General features: G+C 33.7%; 2 protein-coding genes across 2 annotated transcripts in view; one reads left to right on the forward strand and one right to left on the reverse strand.

Moving 5' to 3' along the window:
- LOC117327330 (tubulin--tyrosine ligase-like protein 12) lies at positions 1–17,691 on the reverse strand. The gene is made up of 15 exons (XM_033884260.1): positions 17,586–17,691; positions 12,660–12,822; positions 9,163–9,326; positions 8,697–8,861; positions 8,259–8,295; positions 7,818–7,977; positions 7,087–7,220; positions 6,275–6,465; positions 5,414–5,632; positions 4,518–4,629; positions 3,177–3,328; positions 2,136–2,220; positions 1,754–1,822; positions 783–921; positions 1–539 (listed from the first exon to the last, which is right to left on the reverse strand). The coding sequence occupies exons 1-15, from the start codon at positions 17,600–17,602 to the stop codon at positions 388–390; spliced, it is 1,959 nt and encodes a 652-aa protein (XP_033740151.1). The 5' UTR covers positions 17,603–17,691; the 3' UTR covers positions 1–387.
- Positions 13,113–18,689, forward strand: part of LOC117327331 (kinesin-like protein KIF25) — a 16,649-nt gene continuing 11,072 nt past the window's right edge. The window contains exons 1-5 of the mRNA XM_033884261.1: positions 13,113–13,257; positions 17,012–17,200; positions 17,618–17,860; positions 18,201–18,289; positions 18,613–18,655. Of these exons, the coding sequence (XP_033740152.1) occupies positions 13,189–13,257; positions 17,012–17,200; positions 17,618–17,860; positions 18,201–18,289; positions 18,613–18,655 (633 nt within the window). The 5' untranslated portion in view covers positions 13,113–13,188. The remainder of the gene's footprint in view (positions 13,258–17,011; positions 17,201–17,617; positions 17,861–18,200; positions 18,290–18,612; positions 18,656–18,689) is intronic.

Genomic DNA, 18,689 nt, shown 5'->3' on the forward strand with positions numbered 1-18,689 from the left:
TCCATTTCAGAGAGTACGGCAATACACTACAGTTGCAAATTACTCAAATTTTCTCAATTGCTTGTCACTTAACATTAACTGTCAATTTTCTGACAGCATCAGAGTAACCTCCCCTGTGGTGGATGATTAGTAGGTGATTGGAGTGTCTTCATAGTCAATCAAGAAAGTTTTTCCTTCAGTTCTGACATCCACAAAGTCCTCCACAAGGGGACAGACATAATGCGTTCAGGTATGATTTGGTGTTGTTTGAAATTCCTTTTACTTTCCAGCTTTTGTCTTTCTCTAAGAAATAAAATACTTCTTTTCAGTAGTAAAAGAAGGAATCTTGTTCTTGTATATTCTTTTAATTCCTTGTCCTCCATTTCAGAATTCTGAATGTCGAGTTCCTTAGAGAAGCTGTGTCACATACTTGCTCTCAGTATCATCAAGGAAGAGCGTACTAAATACATCATTTGAGAAGAAAGGGTGATATTTCACGGCCCTGTCACAATCTGGCATGAAGTTCACCTCACACAACACTGGGCGTATCACCTTATCACCTGAAACAGAAATAACCAGTATTTTTATACAATAATGCTAGGAATCATACCTTTTATAGATATTAAGGTTTTGCTGATTTTTTTAGTTTTCTGCAATAAAATGTTCATATGACTTGCACCTCACACATAATGCAAAAATGAAATGTTGTGGTTTGTAGAAAACTGGTAAGCTCTCAAAAATAATAGATAAAATTCCTTCGCAAAAAGTTTGTATCCAACCTCTTGAAATGTAAAAGTACGAACCTTTTTGGTCTGTAGACCATCTCAGCAGTAGATCAGCAGCATACAACGCCCGTGACTGAGGGTTATGGGCGATCCCCTGGGGAGGAGGTAGAGATGTAGCTCCCTGGAACATCTCGCGAAACATCTGGAATATGCTCTCCTACAACATAAAGGATGTTTGAATTAACCTTAGAGGTGGTACAGTTCAAAATATGTATACATATGTGCTTGATGTATTTTTTGTTGAAATCCAATACTGAAAAAAAAGGAAAATTTATTGAATTATAATGCAGCCTATTACAACTCCTTATCAAGGTACTTACACTTTAGAAATTGAGTATCAGTGTTGAGTTCAAAAGGATGAAACAGCTGTAAGATTTATTTTAAATCATTTTTGGCTTTACTGTATTCAACTTTCAATTCTTACTGAATGGTGTTAATAACTTCTTTATTTTGTACAACAGATGAAATACTAAAAATGTACATCATCCAATATGTGCCCTAATAAGGAATCAAAAGAAATTTTGACAATTAAGGTTCATATGAACAGCATATCCAGTGATATTTTACAAGCCTATAAATCACTATTCTAGTACAATGGACAGAAGTAACTTGGTCAATGGTTCATATGTATCATGGCTAACTATGGAGATGAGTCTTGCTGTTGAGCTGCATATCAATTTCGGCAAATTTTGCGTAAAAGTTTCAGCTCAGGTTGGTCACGTATAACACAAAATAGCCATGCCATTATATATAATTATACTCTAAGTGTCTTAGCAGCTAGTGGGAACATTTGTTTGAGTGGATTTGCTTTCATAAAAGCATAAACATTGATTCTCTTTCGACCTTGAAAGTATCAAATACCACATAATTAGACAGATTCTCTTTCGATCTTGAAACTATCAAAAACCACACAATCAGACACATCACCTAATCTATAAAGAAAGCACTTCACCGTTTTCAAATGTAATAAATTGTCTTTCTTTACAAACCTCTACTCCATTCCAGGGAAAAGCTGGATACTGTTTCTCAAACATGGGGATGAAGTCATCGTAGTGGATCTTGAAAAATATCACAGTAAAATTGGAAAATAAAAATCATTTAAAAATAAACAGATTAACACATTCCGGTTATATATGATTGAATTTTCTACACAATTAAAAATTTCATCATAATTTCATTTCATTACTGTTTAAATATCAAACAATAAAAGAATAAATCACCTTTTTATTTGCCATTACTGGAAGTTACAAAGTTTTGTAGTTTTTTTTTATATAATTCCAGTAACATAATCATGTTTAGGTTCTATTGAAGGAAGCAGATATTTTACAGTTCATTTTTTATAATTCATAATGAATATTTTTGAATATTTACCTGTTTTAAGTTGATCCCACCTTCTACATAATTCATAACTGTGAAGTGTTTCTCGTATTCATCAAAGTGGTCCAAGGAAAAAGCTCTGTTAATAGAGAAAACAAACACAAATAATTCATACTTATTCTGAACCCAGAAAACATATCAATATAAAGATATTTTCACATTAGCTTTATTTTACAAAGTACACTGTACATAAATTTATTTTCACATTAGCTTTATTTTACAAAGTAAACCTAGGTTGTATTCACAAAAACTGTAAATTGCAGAATAGGGTGTTTTCCTCAACTTTCCTCAACCACAGTTTGTACTACGAGGTACAAGTTGTCCGCTTAGATCAATCACTCTGCAGATTGGCCAGTGTGTTAACATGCAGGGGAGTTCATGATGGGAGGTAACATTAGTAAGTGAAAACAAAATCCTGCAGGTGACTCCTACCATTTAATGTTCCATAAGGAAAATTGGACCCCGACTATCTTTGTGAAAGGAAAGTGTGTTACCTACAATACTATGAATATGCTATTTCAGTATTCATTTATTTCCTGCACAGAAGATTGCTGTTTTGGGACACCTTAACTTTTTGGTCATGCAAAAGTTCAGATACGAGATGGAGACACACAGCATTTTAGAGGTAATGGCTGTTTGAAATGCGACATTCCACTGTTTTGTATAGAATTGATATACAAAAAGTTTGAGGGGTTTAACACTAGAGAGTAGCACAACGTATCGGACATCAAACTTCACATTGCCGACCTCCTCACAGAAAAACAGCACAGGATCCTCTACATACTTGGTAACACATAGCCTTTCACCTTTTATCTATAGCCAGGCTTTGATTCTCTGACTAGACCTGAATGGTAATGTGACCACCTGCCCAACTACGCTGGTTTTTGCTGGTTACTTAATTACCAGTTGTTGTAAGATAGATTATTTTGTACATTTGAATTGGTATCAGAACAAACACTGTATTTAATGTCAGTAATGAGGTACTTAGTAGTATATGCATATTGAGCTTATTGGTGAGCTACCAACCCAACTTACTTGTTTGCGAATCTAAGCCAGAACACCCGATATACAAAAAGTTTGAGGGGTTTAACACTAGATAGCAGCACAACATATCGGACATCAAACTTCACATTGCCGACCTCCTCACGGAAAAACAGCACAGGATCCTCTACATACTTGCAGGCTACCTGTTAAAGTAATTGTAAAAGGAGTTTAACTGATGAACTACCAAAATCAAATATGATTCATAAAAGCTCCAGTCAGATAAGAGATGTGATGCCAGATTCACTCATAATATACCAAAACTGAACTGTAATTGATCTAAGGTCTAGCTCGATCTGAGACCAGTAAATTGGATGAACCCACGGACCCAGAGTCCTAAGAACAACTTTTCTCGCATCTCGGACAGGGAAATCTCACGTGATACCCAGTGCTAGATTTTTCAATCTCGTCCGCACCTCGGACAGGGAAATCTCACGTGATACCCAGTGCTAGATTTTTCTATCTCGTCCGATCTGTCTGGTACCTTTACGTGAGTTTTGGCGGAATTTTAACCCATTCATGTATTCATCCGCGCAAGTGACGTAATACTCTCGAATTTATTAGAAATATGTGCATTCAAACTGTTTTTGTCATGTATTAATTACTATGCATTGTTTGGTTGGTTGTTGTTTATTATTAAAATAATATATACTGATTGATCATTGTTTTTCTTCTTTGATATAACCGAACTATATTTTTACGCGAAAGGACTGAATTCGAAGTGCAGATGAAGTGGTTAATCGGCTTTGAACCGGGAGGCCCCAGACGGGATACTCTTACACTCTAAACGCATATATAGATGGGTTGTTATTATACAACTAGATATATGTAAGAGGTGCGAGAAAAATTCATGTTATAGGGTGAAGATTAATAAAATCTATTACCTGTAAGTGATCGAGATCGGGTTATCTCAGTCGAGGGCTAAGATTCTGTAACATAATCCTAACCGAGGCGTTAGCCGAGGATGTTACAGAATCTTAGCCCGAGACTGAGATAACCGGATCTCGATCACTTACAGGGAATAGATTTTATTAATCTTCACCCAATAACATGAATTTAGTCAGATATACAATATTAGGTCCGGAATTGGTGTATTGAAAGCCTACCCTTGGTTTTAAGAACCCTATATATCAGAAACCGACTTGGAAAAAAATATAATTAGTATAATGCTTTATCATGATAAACAACATCAGAATCTTATTCATCAAAATCACCAAAAAATGCAGAATTTGAATGACATGCAGAGACATTCAAAATTCAGGTACGTTATATGGGAGATAACTCTTACGTCAAAAAGAGCTTTGGCTTGGTTCGCTATTCAAGACAAATACTTACCTTTGGTCCAGAGTCAGGGAGGCGTGTGATTTGGTTGAGATTGTTTGAGATGTGCATGTCAAGACCCCTGGCCAGATTCCACGGTTTACAGATCCAGTGATTGTCTAACCCTCTGTAACATAAATTATTACAACGTGTATATGTGTACATGGTCACATGCATTAATTATATTATCTATGTTTAATACCAAAGATGACTTTGAAGAAAAAGTAGATCATATTTAGTCTGATTACCAACAAACTATAAACTAAGATATTCACAAGGAGAAAGTGTTGTAGATAATCAAAATAGATTTTTCACATTCTTGGCATTCTTAAAATAATCTTTTGTTATTTGGGTTATTTCATAAACACAAACTTTAGACATATTACTTTTGATTGATATATTGTGAACATGATCTAAATTTTAATCAGGATACTGATACAGTGAAACCTGACTATACCGATTACTGACTTTAACAACATCATGCAAGATCCAACAATATCCACTAAAATGGCACCATGCTCCTCCGTTATTGCCAAAAAATGACTTAACATTGACTCAGTCCCATACAGTGTCAGTAAATTCAGGTTTCATTGTATCAAGAGCAAAATTTATATTGATGGCTATGTGTCTTTATGATCCATATTCTTTGTATTTCAAAAAAAAACAACAAAAAAACAAAAACAAAAATAGTTTACATCATATAAACATAAATTGTAACATTATTTATAGGGAGATGGGATGGTGGATGAAGGAGCTGTAATATAAATTAAGTTAAGATATTTATTGCATGTGAATATGCTACTTTATACATGAAACTTAAAACCATTTTTACAACATGGTGGAATATAAATGTTTAACTTTGATTCAAAGTTTCTATTATAAGTATGAGGACAGCAGACCTAATACCTTACTTTTCTTCTCGGTGCTGGAAGTATGACGCGAACTTGTCCAGTTCTGTTTTCAGGTTGTATGTGATAGGCAGCCAATCGGGATCCCGTTCTAATGTGTCAGGATCCTCCACTCCTTTACTCACTCGCCGACACACCACCGCAAGCAGGTCTTTGACTGTCAAAACAGACTCGCGTGGAAACTGGTTAATCATTTTCCCAGGTGTTTCTTCACTCAGCTTCCTACACAAAGAATATCCTTCCTTTACAAATCACAAATGAGAATTGTCAGCCATATGTTGGCTATTATACTCCACCTCCTCCCATTCCCCCACTCCAACACATACAAAATAAAATGAATGCACTGCTATACAAAGTATTGAGAATGTGAGTTCTGCTATGTATATTCTCATCTGCACGCGTGGCAGCTTTTAGGGGACAGAGGACAGTATTTTTTGACAATAGCAATAGGTACAGGTTGTAAGTTGGAGAAATGATACAAAAACATCTATCAAACAATACGATTCATCAAATAACAATCCCTCTCATTGATCACTGAACTTGAAATATATGTGCCAAGAATTGACAAACTTTTTTCTTTGACGTGGGTCAAAGGTCAAAATTTAGGTCAAATCGACTCTAAGTTTGAAACATGACACACTGCCTCACCTATATACAAATGTATGTGAACATATATGTTCCAAGTGTGAAGTTCCAGTAATGAGTAATGTAGGAGAGCTCTGACAAGATATAGTGCAGAAAAGATGGAAGAATAATGGAGGGCCGGAAACAATGACCATTATAGTCCCCCTATCATGCAAATATGTCATAGTATATGGTTTCTTTCCAGCAACTTTAATTTAAACATGGAGCATGTATATTTACTTGTAGTCTTTCCAGGATTTAAATGTCCATATTACATCTGCTTCCTCCTGTGTTTCAACAATTTCAAACCGCTTGTCAGTGAGATGGTCCCTCAGCGAGCCGTACTCCACAAATATACGGACATTCCTGTCCTTAGGTAGACCAGGAAAAGGTGTGTCAGGGTTAGGTAATGTTTCATTCATTGCATATTTCTAAAACAAACAAAAATTCATTTTTGCATCAAGAATCTACAGTTTTCTTCAGTAATAAATTCTAACATTTATTTTGCGTTATTTGACGACATTATAAATGTTTCTTTCAAAATTATTAAATTTCGTTTAAATGTTTTAAAACTATATTCCAGATTTAAACCCCATCAGAGGGAGATATCCAATGCTTACTTTTATACAGGTTGGCAACAGCCATACACTTAACTGAAATGTTCAGTATCTCAATTGGTTTATTCAATAAAACCTTAATTCTGTTTGAGTATTAATCCAATTAGCTTTCATGTCCATTTACAACATACCAAATGTCTTTAAATTGTTAAAAAAAAATCCATGACAAATTCATTTCTTCATAAATTTAAAATTACTGTAATTACTCTTTGATAAGCAAAAGGACCAAAGCATAAAGTTTTACTAAAAATAAGAGGTAGATTGCAGACAATGAATTAGCTTTTGTTTAACATTTTAATGAGTTACAATAGACATGGATCCATTACGGTAGCAATCAGGGCTCATAGTTTGATAAATGTGGTAAAACAAGAGGACAGGATCTTTACCGTATTTCATCTAAATACTATTTTGCTAGAACATTGGTAATTCACTCACTGAAAAGTACTCTACATCTGGTTCTTCCTGTTTATAGCTTATAGTTTTCATGTCACAAGGTTCCCATGATAACAGTCTTGCTTTTTTTATGTCATCATCTTCCTCTTTCTCAACATAATCTCTTGTTATTTCATCTGAAATAAATACAAAAGAGAGCTTGAATTATGATTTACTTAAATTTGTTTGTGGTGCGTTACTGAAGATTTGTATATATTAAGATTTTTATCTCTGTTAAGAACAGAAGGTAAATGATAAAATATATAGGTACTGACATGTTATTTCGAAGTCATTGTGTGGATGGCTTAAATTTCCGTGACATGCTTATCTCAGAAATTTGTGTTTAATTCCCTGTCAGCAGGTTTATGGGATCCTGGGTCAAAAGGTACAATTTCCCCTTGGCTGGCAACTCGCCATTGTGAGAAGATGGGACCTTACCAAATATTATAATTTTGAGTTCATTGTTTTGTGAGTCGGTCCCAAAGCCAAGTGTGTGCGAGGCACACATCTACTCATCTGTTATCCAGAAAACCAAACACAATCCAGTACCAGAGCTACATCTTGTGTTTGGACATTTTGTTTTTATCAGAGATAAAAGGAAAGGTAACAGTCTCACAGAGTTTAGAAAGATTGTACAGACTTAATGTAAACATCAGCCATTTTGAACAAACAGATCATGTGACATTGTTTTATGATATTGATGATCATGTGACTTTCTGTTTTATCAATTATACCTCCATCATCAACATCCTCCTTGAGCCACATCAGTGTATATGTCATCTTTGTTTCCCTCCAGTAAAAAGGCACCGTCCGGCAGTTTGGAGTCTCGGAGTGTTGTATTCTTGAACCAAACTCATCCATTACATACCAGACCGGCATGGCCGCCTTATCTCCCTGTAATCAACAAAACAGGTAGAGTACCACCTACAACATCCCAAAAATGGTGCTTTAAATTAACGATATATCAATCATTGTACAGAAACACCTCAAGCTACCACTGTAAATTATCTACATAAAATAATCTGTATTGTATCTGGATTCTGTTTGATAGGACAAACATATGTAAGCTACTTTATAACTAATTCTTAAACATGATATTATTATTTAATTAATAATCAATTCTTAACCTCAGACTACAAATAAGCTATACCAATATAAAATCAATTTAAGCTCACCCTTTCAAAATGCCCAAAGCTGTATGTCTGGTTAAATCTGTAAGTAAATTACACTATGTATCAAGGGAAATCTAAGGAATAATTTTATGACTATTTGCATATCCATTTAACATAATAATAGAAATCATAGTGTAACAATCAATCGAAGTACACAACCATGCTCACTCCTGTTTTATCTCCAAGATGACAAGTTTTTTTTTTTTACTAGACATGACTGTACACATCTACATTCTTCATTTATCAAAAGCAATATACTATATAAATTTCACAAGGTATATACAGTGATCAGAACTCACATTTAACAAAATTTCAACTAATTTAAAGTTCTTCTTCAAAATTAACAAAAAGACAAGTCAACACTGTCATTTTGGAAATGACACATACAATAATTGTACAATAATGATTAAGTGTTGCTGGCAATATCAATACTAAACTTACTTCCACATTTCTGTCAGGATGTCCTCCTCTATTTGTGAATTTGACCTTCCATTGACCTTAACTGCCATGAGGGAAGCCATCCTCTGCAGCAAACCTGGAATAGTCTTCAAATGTTGTCTAGCTTCTTCTGCTCTGTATGTCCAGGCATGGTCGATTAGAAATATACTGAAAAATATTTCTCGTTTATTGATTACTGCAATAATTTTGGTATACATTTTCTTCATTTGTACAAAGATTAATCATGGCTGATGAGAAATACATATTCTCTTTCAATATGGTTTCTAATCAATGAATGAAATTTATATCTATAAGTTATAAGTTACTAAATCACAATTCTCAATTTGATTACTCATTTGATTGATGACAATTCCAAAGATCTAGAAATTTCAGTGAAACACATGTACAGTAGCAGACATGGCCTATTAAACACAACCTCTATAACAAAATATATCCTTTATGTACTGACTTATTTGAATCGTCTTTCTGAACATCTTTAGTTGCCTCAATCATCCATTTGTAGTTAGTTATTTCTTCTTCTCCATCCTGTCCGATGTCTTTGTTCTCTGTTTCCTCATCATCACTTTCCATTTCATAGCACAGCATTTTAAAGGATTCCCCAGCATCATAAATCTAAAGAAAATTATTTGTTTTTCTAATTATTTTTGTTAGAAGGATACATATATACATGTTTATAATCCCTAGAGTATGCAATATTTATAATTAAATTCATGCAGATATTCGATATATCCATTATATAAAATAGATTCCATATTATGCTGTACCTAAATGTAGACACCACCTATATATATGCATAGGTAGAGCGGTAATTGACAGTATACTATACAGTATTTGGTAATTAAATATTAACTTTTTTTTCTGATCATTTTATTACAGGCATCCCTATAAACATTGCTTAAGTACAGTTGAGTGTAAGCTAACCTTTACACCCTAGTGCACTACGTTTAAAATAGTAGTGCACTATATTTAAGCTACAGGTAAACTAGTAGTGCACTACGTCCAGTCAGGTGTGACCACAAATCCCCCTATACAGGTAATGGGCAGTGCCACTGGGACACCTGTGTTAGATACCTGTAGTTGTTACATTTACAGACCTGTGTAAAATTGACTGCCTTATATTTGTCATCCTGACTTTACCATATATATTCAATGTTGATAAAATGTTAGCTAAAAATAAAATTGGCTGTGGTTCTTAGATGACATATTGCACAAGAGGAATTAAAACTCAATCAATTGGATTTGTAGTGTTTTTTTTATCATTAATTGTTTAAAAAAAGATTTCATTATAGTGCAAAATTAAGGTTTATCTTCCTAATTTCAAAACTTGGATGTTTTTCATTGTTTTTTTTCAGATGTCATTAATATACATGTTATATTAATGATTAACTCTACCTTAGGCCTTGATGACTGTTTGTAAGATTTTTTTCTTATTAATAAGTACACTGTATAAGTACATATATTTTAATGTTTATTATTTTATCCAGAGACCTATATACTATATACACTGTATAGGTCTCTGATTTATCCAACAATTTTTATATGATATGTATCAGATGAGGATCAGTCTTAAGGTGTGCCTGTTTAACACCTGGCTATACTTTTGTCAAGTCCCCAATTACCCCCCAGGGGTCCATTTATAGCATGCTGTGCCAGGCTCCCCTGCCTTACCTACCTGTAATTAGTATCTAACATTACCCATATATAATATCTACCTGTGGATGTTTTTCAAAAAATTAAAGTTTTTTTTTTGGCGAATCATCAAAAATAATTAATTTCTATATACATTTTCTTCACAATAAAATTATTCAATAAATATATGCTGAATTTCTTTAATTACAAGAAGAGGTAAAATTCCCATCAGTATACATTTTAAGGTAAAGAACAATCATTTTCTTGATGCAATAGGGAAACACTAAATGCTGATCAAAATGTATCCCAAAATTTAGCTTTTAAACAATATTGCAAAAAACATATTAAGGTGCACTGTAAAAAAAAACTTTGGCTTAAGGTCCACATGATCCATATGTGTATATAATACATTTGTTAGCAGGTAACTATATAAAAGCAAATTATGAAATTACAAGTATACAAGTGTTGTATCATTCAAGTGTTGTATGACAAGTACAGCTCCAGATACATGAACATGTACGTGTGTTATTTAATCTTAAAACTGTTGCCCTCCCCCTCCCCAAGTTTGCCACTATACGTGTATGTATTTATACTGATGGGCTGTAAGGCCTAAAGTTAAATTAAAACTGAATTGAAATTGAAAAATTGAGGTATTTCATAACAAAAAGGACATTAATTGTTCCCTCAGGCCATTATTTCATTCTGTGTTACCTTTAACTGATACATGTCCAGAGATATACCTGGGATCAGATCCAATATGTTAGATCTTCAAAGTAAAAATATTAGATACCTGCACACGGGTATATATGTACAGAAATTTCAACTATTTCAGTAAAGGAAGATGGAAGGTGTATTACAAGTAACATATACCTTTTATAAACTTAAAATTTTGAAATGTAGAACTGTTATGATCAATTTAATTACCAGTACATTCAAAGAATCTCTTTCTGTACATGTTAAATCATTGTTTAATTAATTTCTTTTTCTGTTCAGGTTTCTGACTTTAAGCATTGGATGTACATATGTATACACATAAAATGTACAACATATATTATGGGCTGAATTAGGTTTTAATGAGCATAATATCAAATCAAAAATGAAATTATGAATATATATCATGCTGCTTAATTTAATCTGAAATTAAACTACAATATAAATTAAATGTATCAAATTGAAAATGTTCAGGTAAAGCTAATTGTTTTCAGATGTTTTATTATATACATTTACTTTCATGTGATGAAAACAAAATTACTGGAATTAAACATGTGAAATATATAACTAATCAATCAATACAAAATATAAAGTACCAAAAGATAAATGAAACTTAATTGGCTTGAACCATTTTATTTAGTTAAAGGATTTATAAAGTAAATTTGTCTTAACTTAGTTACAGTATATAATTAACAAGAATAGATTGAAGGTTGAAATATAACATCAAACTAAACTCCCAAAACTTTTTTAATAACTCTTTGAATATAACTGCTAGATAGCCCTATACATGTACATGTATATACAGTACAGGTAAAAATCACAGGTAGCCTTGGGTACCGCCCATTACCTGTATGGGGGTTTTGCTGTTCATCACCTCTTAGGGTGTAGTGCACTACTAGTTTACCTGTAGTTTAAATGTAGTGCACTACTAGTTTAAATGTAGTGCACTACTAGTTTAAACGTAGTGCACTACTAGTGCACTAGGTGTAATGGTTAGCTTACACTCAACTGTAGTACATGTTTGTGTATAGCGGAACTGGACCAGGTTGATCATCAGCGACCAGGTAGCTCAATTGGTTGAGCATCCGACTAGTATTTGGACGTCCCAGGTTCGAACACCGGTATGGCCGTCCATTTTTCCACTCCTCTTACATTTGGCGCCTGTGACTAAACCTTGTTTCAAGTGAGGTGATATGAATACTTGACAAGGGGATACAATGTATACCCGAACCTGAGTTGTCAGGTCTTTGGGGATAAAGACTTTAAAAGGGAGGGAAGAGTGTAGGAGAACTGGACCGGGTCAATCATTGGCAACCAGGTATCTCAATTGGTAATGCATCTGGCTAATGTTCGGATGTCCAGTGTTCGAACCCCGGTCATACATGTAAATGCCTAACTGTTATCATCAGCTTAAAATTGATTGCAAAACAGTGTTCATAAAATTCGTATTATACACTCTTCTAGCATTCTGAGTATTTATTTGTAAAACACAAATTCGAGATCATATTAATTTTTAATGTCATATAATTATTTATGATCAGCTGATAATGTGACAAAGTGTAATCTATACTGAAGCAGTACTGTACGCATCATGCCCAAACTTACGTCTTCTTTCAGTTTAACGTATAGAGACTTCCAATGTGTACTTGGAACGCCTGATGCCTGAAGTTGATTTAAATGCTGTTCTAAAAACCTTTCAAAGTGTTCACCAGTTTCTTCACCATTTACTGAATTCTCGGACATCGTGGTGACGGAGAAAGTCTTTTTTCTATGGGAATGAAAAGTAAAGTAGGAACACACGTTTTTATTCTCCCGGAAGTTTCGATAGAGTGACTAGTTTAAAGTGCGAACCGGGATTAAATATCCGCAATCATACAATTTACGATCTTTCTAAGTTATCTGGTAAAAGTAAAATCGAGTAATTTTTAAGACTCTATATGTTTATCGAAATTTTCAGAATTTCAGTATCAGAATTTTTAGGGTCTGTGATAAAGTAATTACTTAACGTTAATAGTTGAAGTTTACATGAAAATCGGAAACTCTCGGACTTCATCATACTTTTGTTCCGAGTATTTGTTGTGTTCAGACGCGTTTTTAGACGTTTTTAGAGCAAGTGACAGCAGAAGATGTCAACATGCCCCTGGGTATCGACAGAAGTCACTTTTACGCTGACAAAATCAAACATTATGAAAAGGATATGCGGGTAATGACAAATATTTATTATGTCACGTAATTTAATACGAAAAAAGTATGTAGATCTACTGTACACGTATCTAACAAATATAGTCGATGTGTACTACACAGTTATGGGATTTAATTGACAACTTTCATTTGAACACACGTGTATAATTTTTCAGGAAGGTAGATTTATGGACGTTTAGGTCTATACATTATTGTTCTTTACATTTGGACTACACCACAGTGGCATGTCTGGTCTAATATTAAAAAAATAGCCAGAAATATCTTGGACTATAGCATTAGAAGTCTTTATTTTAAGGTATTTCTATTTTTTTTCTAATATAAGACTAGACATACCTCTGTGACAAAACTATACAGGATCCAATCATGTACAGTTGTAAATATATTGCAAAATAAATATGAAAAGCTGAATGATGCATGACATATTCAGCTTGTGCCTTGTGTGAAAGTACAGGGGAAATACATGTCACATATCCCTGCTGAGGAAAAGCACCTACACGGGACGAGGGCAAATCTTTGGTGTGATCATCCCCAACTCTACCATTTGAGGCAAAGAAGCATGCCTCATCTGCTGAATGACATATAGAGACCATCAGCTGAGTGTCAATCACTGTATTTAACACTACATGTATACGTAATTGTGTATATACATATGCATATACAAGCCACACTGACCTGCTCCATCAGCTGAGTGACAATATAACCATATTTAACACTGTACAAGCCACACTGACCTGCTCCATCAGCTGAGTGACAATATAACCATATTTAACACTATACAAGTCACACTGACTTGCTCCATTAGCTGAGGGACAATCAACGTAGGTAGCAATAACTAATATTAACTACACTGGCATGAGCTGCTCCATCAGGTGCGTGATAGTTAAATTACCACATTTAACACTATATACAAGATATACACTGACCTAGTACTCCATCAGCTGAGTTAAAATTTCTGTATTTACGTATACAATCCACACTGACAATTAAGCTCCATCAGCGGAGTGACAATTACCGTATTTAACACTACAATTTTATATACAAGCCATACTGATCGTGACCTACTCCATCAGTTTTGACAGTTACCACATTCAACACTATATACAAGCCACACTGGCCTGCTCCTTTAGCTGAACGACAATCACCATATTTATCGCCATGTCGTACAAACTGCATCAACGAACCCACCTATAATTCAGCGGAGTAACCACTTCATGAGAACGTATTTAACACTATATATATACATGTACATTTTGTACATGTATTTACAAGCCACACTGACCTGCTCCTTTCAGATATGGCTGCCCCCATTGCCTTACGCTTCAAATAATTTACTTGCAAAAACATCTTCGTTTTATGTAGTAGTTTTACCAAAAATGTTGAAATGTATTCAGTAGATGTTTTCAAGATGCATACGATTTGAGAAATGCATAACGCTAGCGAAATGTGAAGACTAAATGAACCTGAACTTTACGAATAACTCCAGGTCAATATATTTATGTAAACAAATATTGCGCAGGCGCATTCGTCTCCGGATGTTTAGAAAGTTTTGCTCTTCCGTGTTCATTCCAAAACGGCTGACATTATAGCATCGGTCTGCAAATATGTCCGCGATTTACTTAAATGTGTATTATATATATTCTAGAATGTTACATCATTATCAACTAGATGAATATTTCTATAATTTAGAGAAAGAAATATATCAATAATGGCATACGAGACGATACATTGTATCATACTATAGGTTGCTGTACTGCGTACAGTACATGTTTGCGAGAAAGGTAGATACTAGGTGGCATTTGTGGTCGGGGTGACTGGTCATAGCGTTAACATTGTCATCGATTTCCATATTCCATTTTCCTTTGACGAAAACGACCAATAAATCAAATGCAAATGATAATATCTTGTTTGCCATGTGCACGGGATTGGTTGTTGTAGGCGATACTTGGAACGTATTTACTGTTGTAAGGGAGGTAACTGCAAGATTACGGAAATCAAACGTTAAACCAATTTGATTGGTCGATTCTTCCATGCCTTTGGCAGGGGGTTTACAATCGAAGTGACAGATAACTACGGCAATATATTAAGATGATATCAACAATAACACTTTTAGATACGTCGGGTCGGCAGTTGTCATGTTTAAAATGAACAATTATATAGCTTGTTTTTATTTCTGCAAAGTCGAGAATATTTACTGAAACGGACCACAGGTGAAGCAGACTTGGAAATACCGAAACGAAGAAAAATGGGGCTCAATTATAATATAAATTGGCATTATTTTCAGAGAATTGACCCACATATATGTTTTTCAATGCCTAATTGTATCATATGTAAAATATTAGAGGTTTACGAATTTTAAATTAATTTTTCATTTGCGAATCGCGGCCCGATTGTCGTTAGAGTTGAATTACCGAAATGGCCGATAGTGGACCCGAATCGATATTTTTACGAGAGAATGGACCCAATATAGGATCTATTAATCTTTGGTGTGTGTATATCTAGAGACCATATGCATTTTTTTCCTTTACCTGGAAGTATTTTGAAAGAATTTGCAAATACCGAATTCACGATCAAATTTTCGATTGTGACGAACTACTGAGACGGTGTTAAGTTCATGTTAAGTCAATCTGATTGAAATCAGCTGTTACATATGTACACATGGCTACGTTTACTATGCAATACGCCTACGTATTTTTTTTTCAAAGACGGAAAACGGAAATCCGGATTATCTAAAAACAAATGCAAAAAGACTTGTGATATTCACTTAATTTAACATTCAGCCATTAATTGTTATTTGTAGTTTTATAACTTCTGAAATAGTGTGATCGATTCTCTATATAATATTGCTGTGGAACTTGTGTTATTTTTCAAACAAATTCATTTTGATAATTTTTTAATTTAGAACGTTCATCAAGTCATGTTCAAGACTTGAAATTCTCGCTACACCATACTTCAAACACAGTAATCAATGAATTGATAAATTGAAAATTGAAGTCAAGCAAATGAGTTAATATTTACCTAAATAATTTTTCAATATACAACACATGTTCAGATGACTATTTGTGCCATGCTGTTACAAGATTTCAGTTATAATTCTAAAATTGAATTAGTATGTAAATATATGTTATACTGTCAATATCCACAAAGCGAGTGTAGTTTACTGTACTCAAAGTCATGCCAGTAGATAGCGGTACATATACTTACTGCTTACATCTAGTGCTTACTTGTGTGAATAAATCAATAACAAAATGGTTCATATATTTCTATATATGACTTCACAAATTATGTGGTGTTTTTTTATTGAAATTTTCCAAATCTCAGCAAAGACAGATCTATACCACAGCCCTTGAGATCTTGTTGGATGCCATTGTATAAACATGAAAAAGCTTGAAATTCTAACATTTCTGCCAATTAAGATGGAAGCACTTTACAGGAACTGACAACTTTACTTATATATATAAATACATTTATGTAGATAGTAATTATATTTTTAAAGGCATGCAAATTACAAAATGTCATATTGATCAATAAATTGATTATTCATTTGACCTTTGTTATCATTTGTCAAACATCAGCCTTTATCCTGAAGACATTGATGATTGAACATATATTATTCCAAACCTAAGCATTAAAGCCTATAGGCCTTAAGAGTTATGTTTTTGTTTCGGTACATTTGAATATGTTGATACCTGTTCATATGATTGCATCATGAGAATTGTAAATTTTCTTGTTCACAATGAGTCAAAATATGATTTCAGACGAAGGATGAGCGAATATCAACATTGGAAACAGAAAATGCGATGCTGTATCTAAAGTTGGCCCAGCTTAGAGGAACACTACAGACAAACAGGGAGGATATGTCGGGGCTACAGAACCAGTTTGACTCGGAACAAAAGTTCAGGAAATCCATCGCTCAATATGCAACAAAATTGAAACATGATGTTAATGTAAGCCTTCAACATATCATGATTCTTTTGTATTAAATTAATATATATTACTTAATATTGTTTTGACAAGTATGTCTATACAGTACATGTATATTATTGTTTTGCCACAATGGTACTCTTGAAGTTTTATGTAATAATAATCATTAGCTACAACTCTAATGTAATTTTATCATCTTGAAATTATATATATTTTCTATAAGCTTGGTGGCCTTGATGCCTTGGACCATACAAATGGTGGTAGTACTAACATGCCAATGTACACATATGTAAAAAGTCTCTCTAAATCAGCCTCCAAAAAATACAAAATGAAAGATTGAGTGATGGAATTTACTGGTGTCTGTTTTTAGCCATGCATGGCCAGATGTGATAGAATATAATCTCGTACTGATCCAATACTATCATTTCATAATTTTGCAGAGACTGCGAGAAGATTTGTCGGATGTCCACAAGATTGCCATAAATATGCCACAGGATTTTGGTTCTCAGATTGATCGTGCTTCAACAGTGATCCATCGACACCGTCACATGTTCCAATCTCAAACATCTAGTCTTTCCGTCCTACAAGATAAGATTGAGCAAATGAACACAGCGCTCCAAGATATCACAGATCGGCATGCCAAAGAGAAGAAACGGCGACAGGAACTTCATAATACACTCATGGTACACACAAGACTTGCTGTTACTGTTTAAAATGTTTTTCACTTTTACATTTTTTTAAGGAAGTGGTTATTTCTTAGGGTTTTCAGAATTTACAAGGAATGATTCACTCAAATTGAGTTAAAGTTCCATTAATTTTCATTAGACGATACAATTCAACATATTTTTTAAAGGTTGATGTAAACAAAAATTATTTCATTAGCCCATCAAAGATGCCATGTGTTTTCCTGTCTATAACTTTCAGTTCCTGTGATTAAGAAAAAAACATATTTCCCTAAGTTGGTAACGAATAAGCTTAGAGAGAAATTTGCGGTGAACTGAAACTTTCCTTATTATTTTCTAGGAACTTAGGGGTAATATACGAGTTCACTGTCGACTAAGACCATTGATGGAGTTTGATACAGGTTTAGAGGACCCGTCAACACTTGGCAGGTATGCATAGTCTCGTTTATATATATTTATCAAACTCCCAAAACAACAAATTATCTGAGATCATATACCGCAATTGATGTATAATACAACTGACTAAAAAATAATTTAGATAATTGTTAAGAAACTAATATAAAAAAAAAAATTAGAATATTTAGAAATTAAGATTATTTCAATTTTTTTAAAATAAAACATGAAAACAGGAACTTTGAAGTGTGATAGTATTTTAATGTACTTTACATGTTTCATGAAAATTATATACCTGTACATTATATACTGTACATAGATCTGGCAATATTAATCCATTACATTAATGCATGTTTTAGAATTGGAACGAAATCTGAGGTGGTTGTACATTATGTTGATGATGTAAGTATATATAGGTATTGAGAAGTTAGTTTCT

Source organism: Pecten maximus, chromosome 5, assembly GCF_902652985.1.
Source record: "Pecten maximus chromosome 5, xPecMax1.1, whole genome shotgun sequence".
Lineage (NCBI taxonomy): Eukaryota > Metazoa > Mollusca > Bivalvia > Pectinida > Pectinidae > Pecten > Pecten maximus.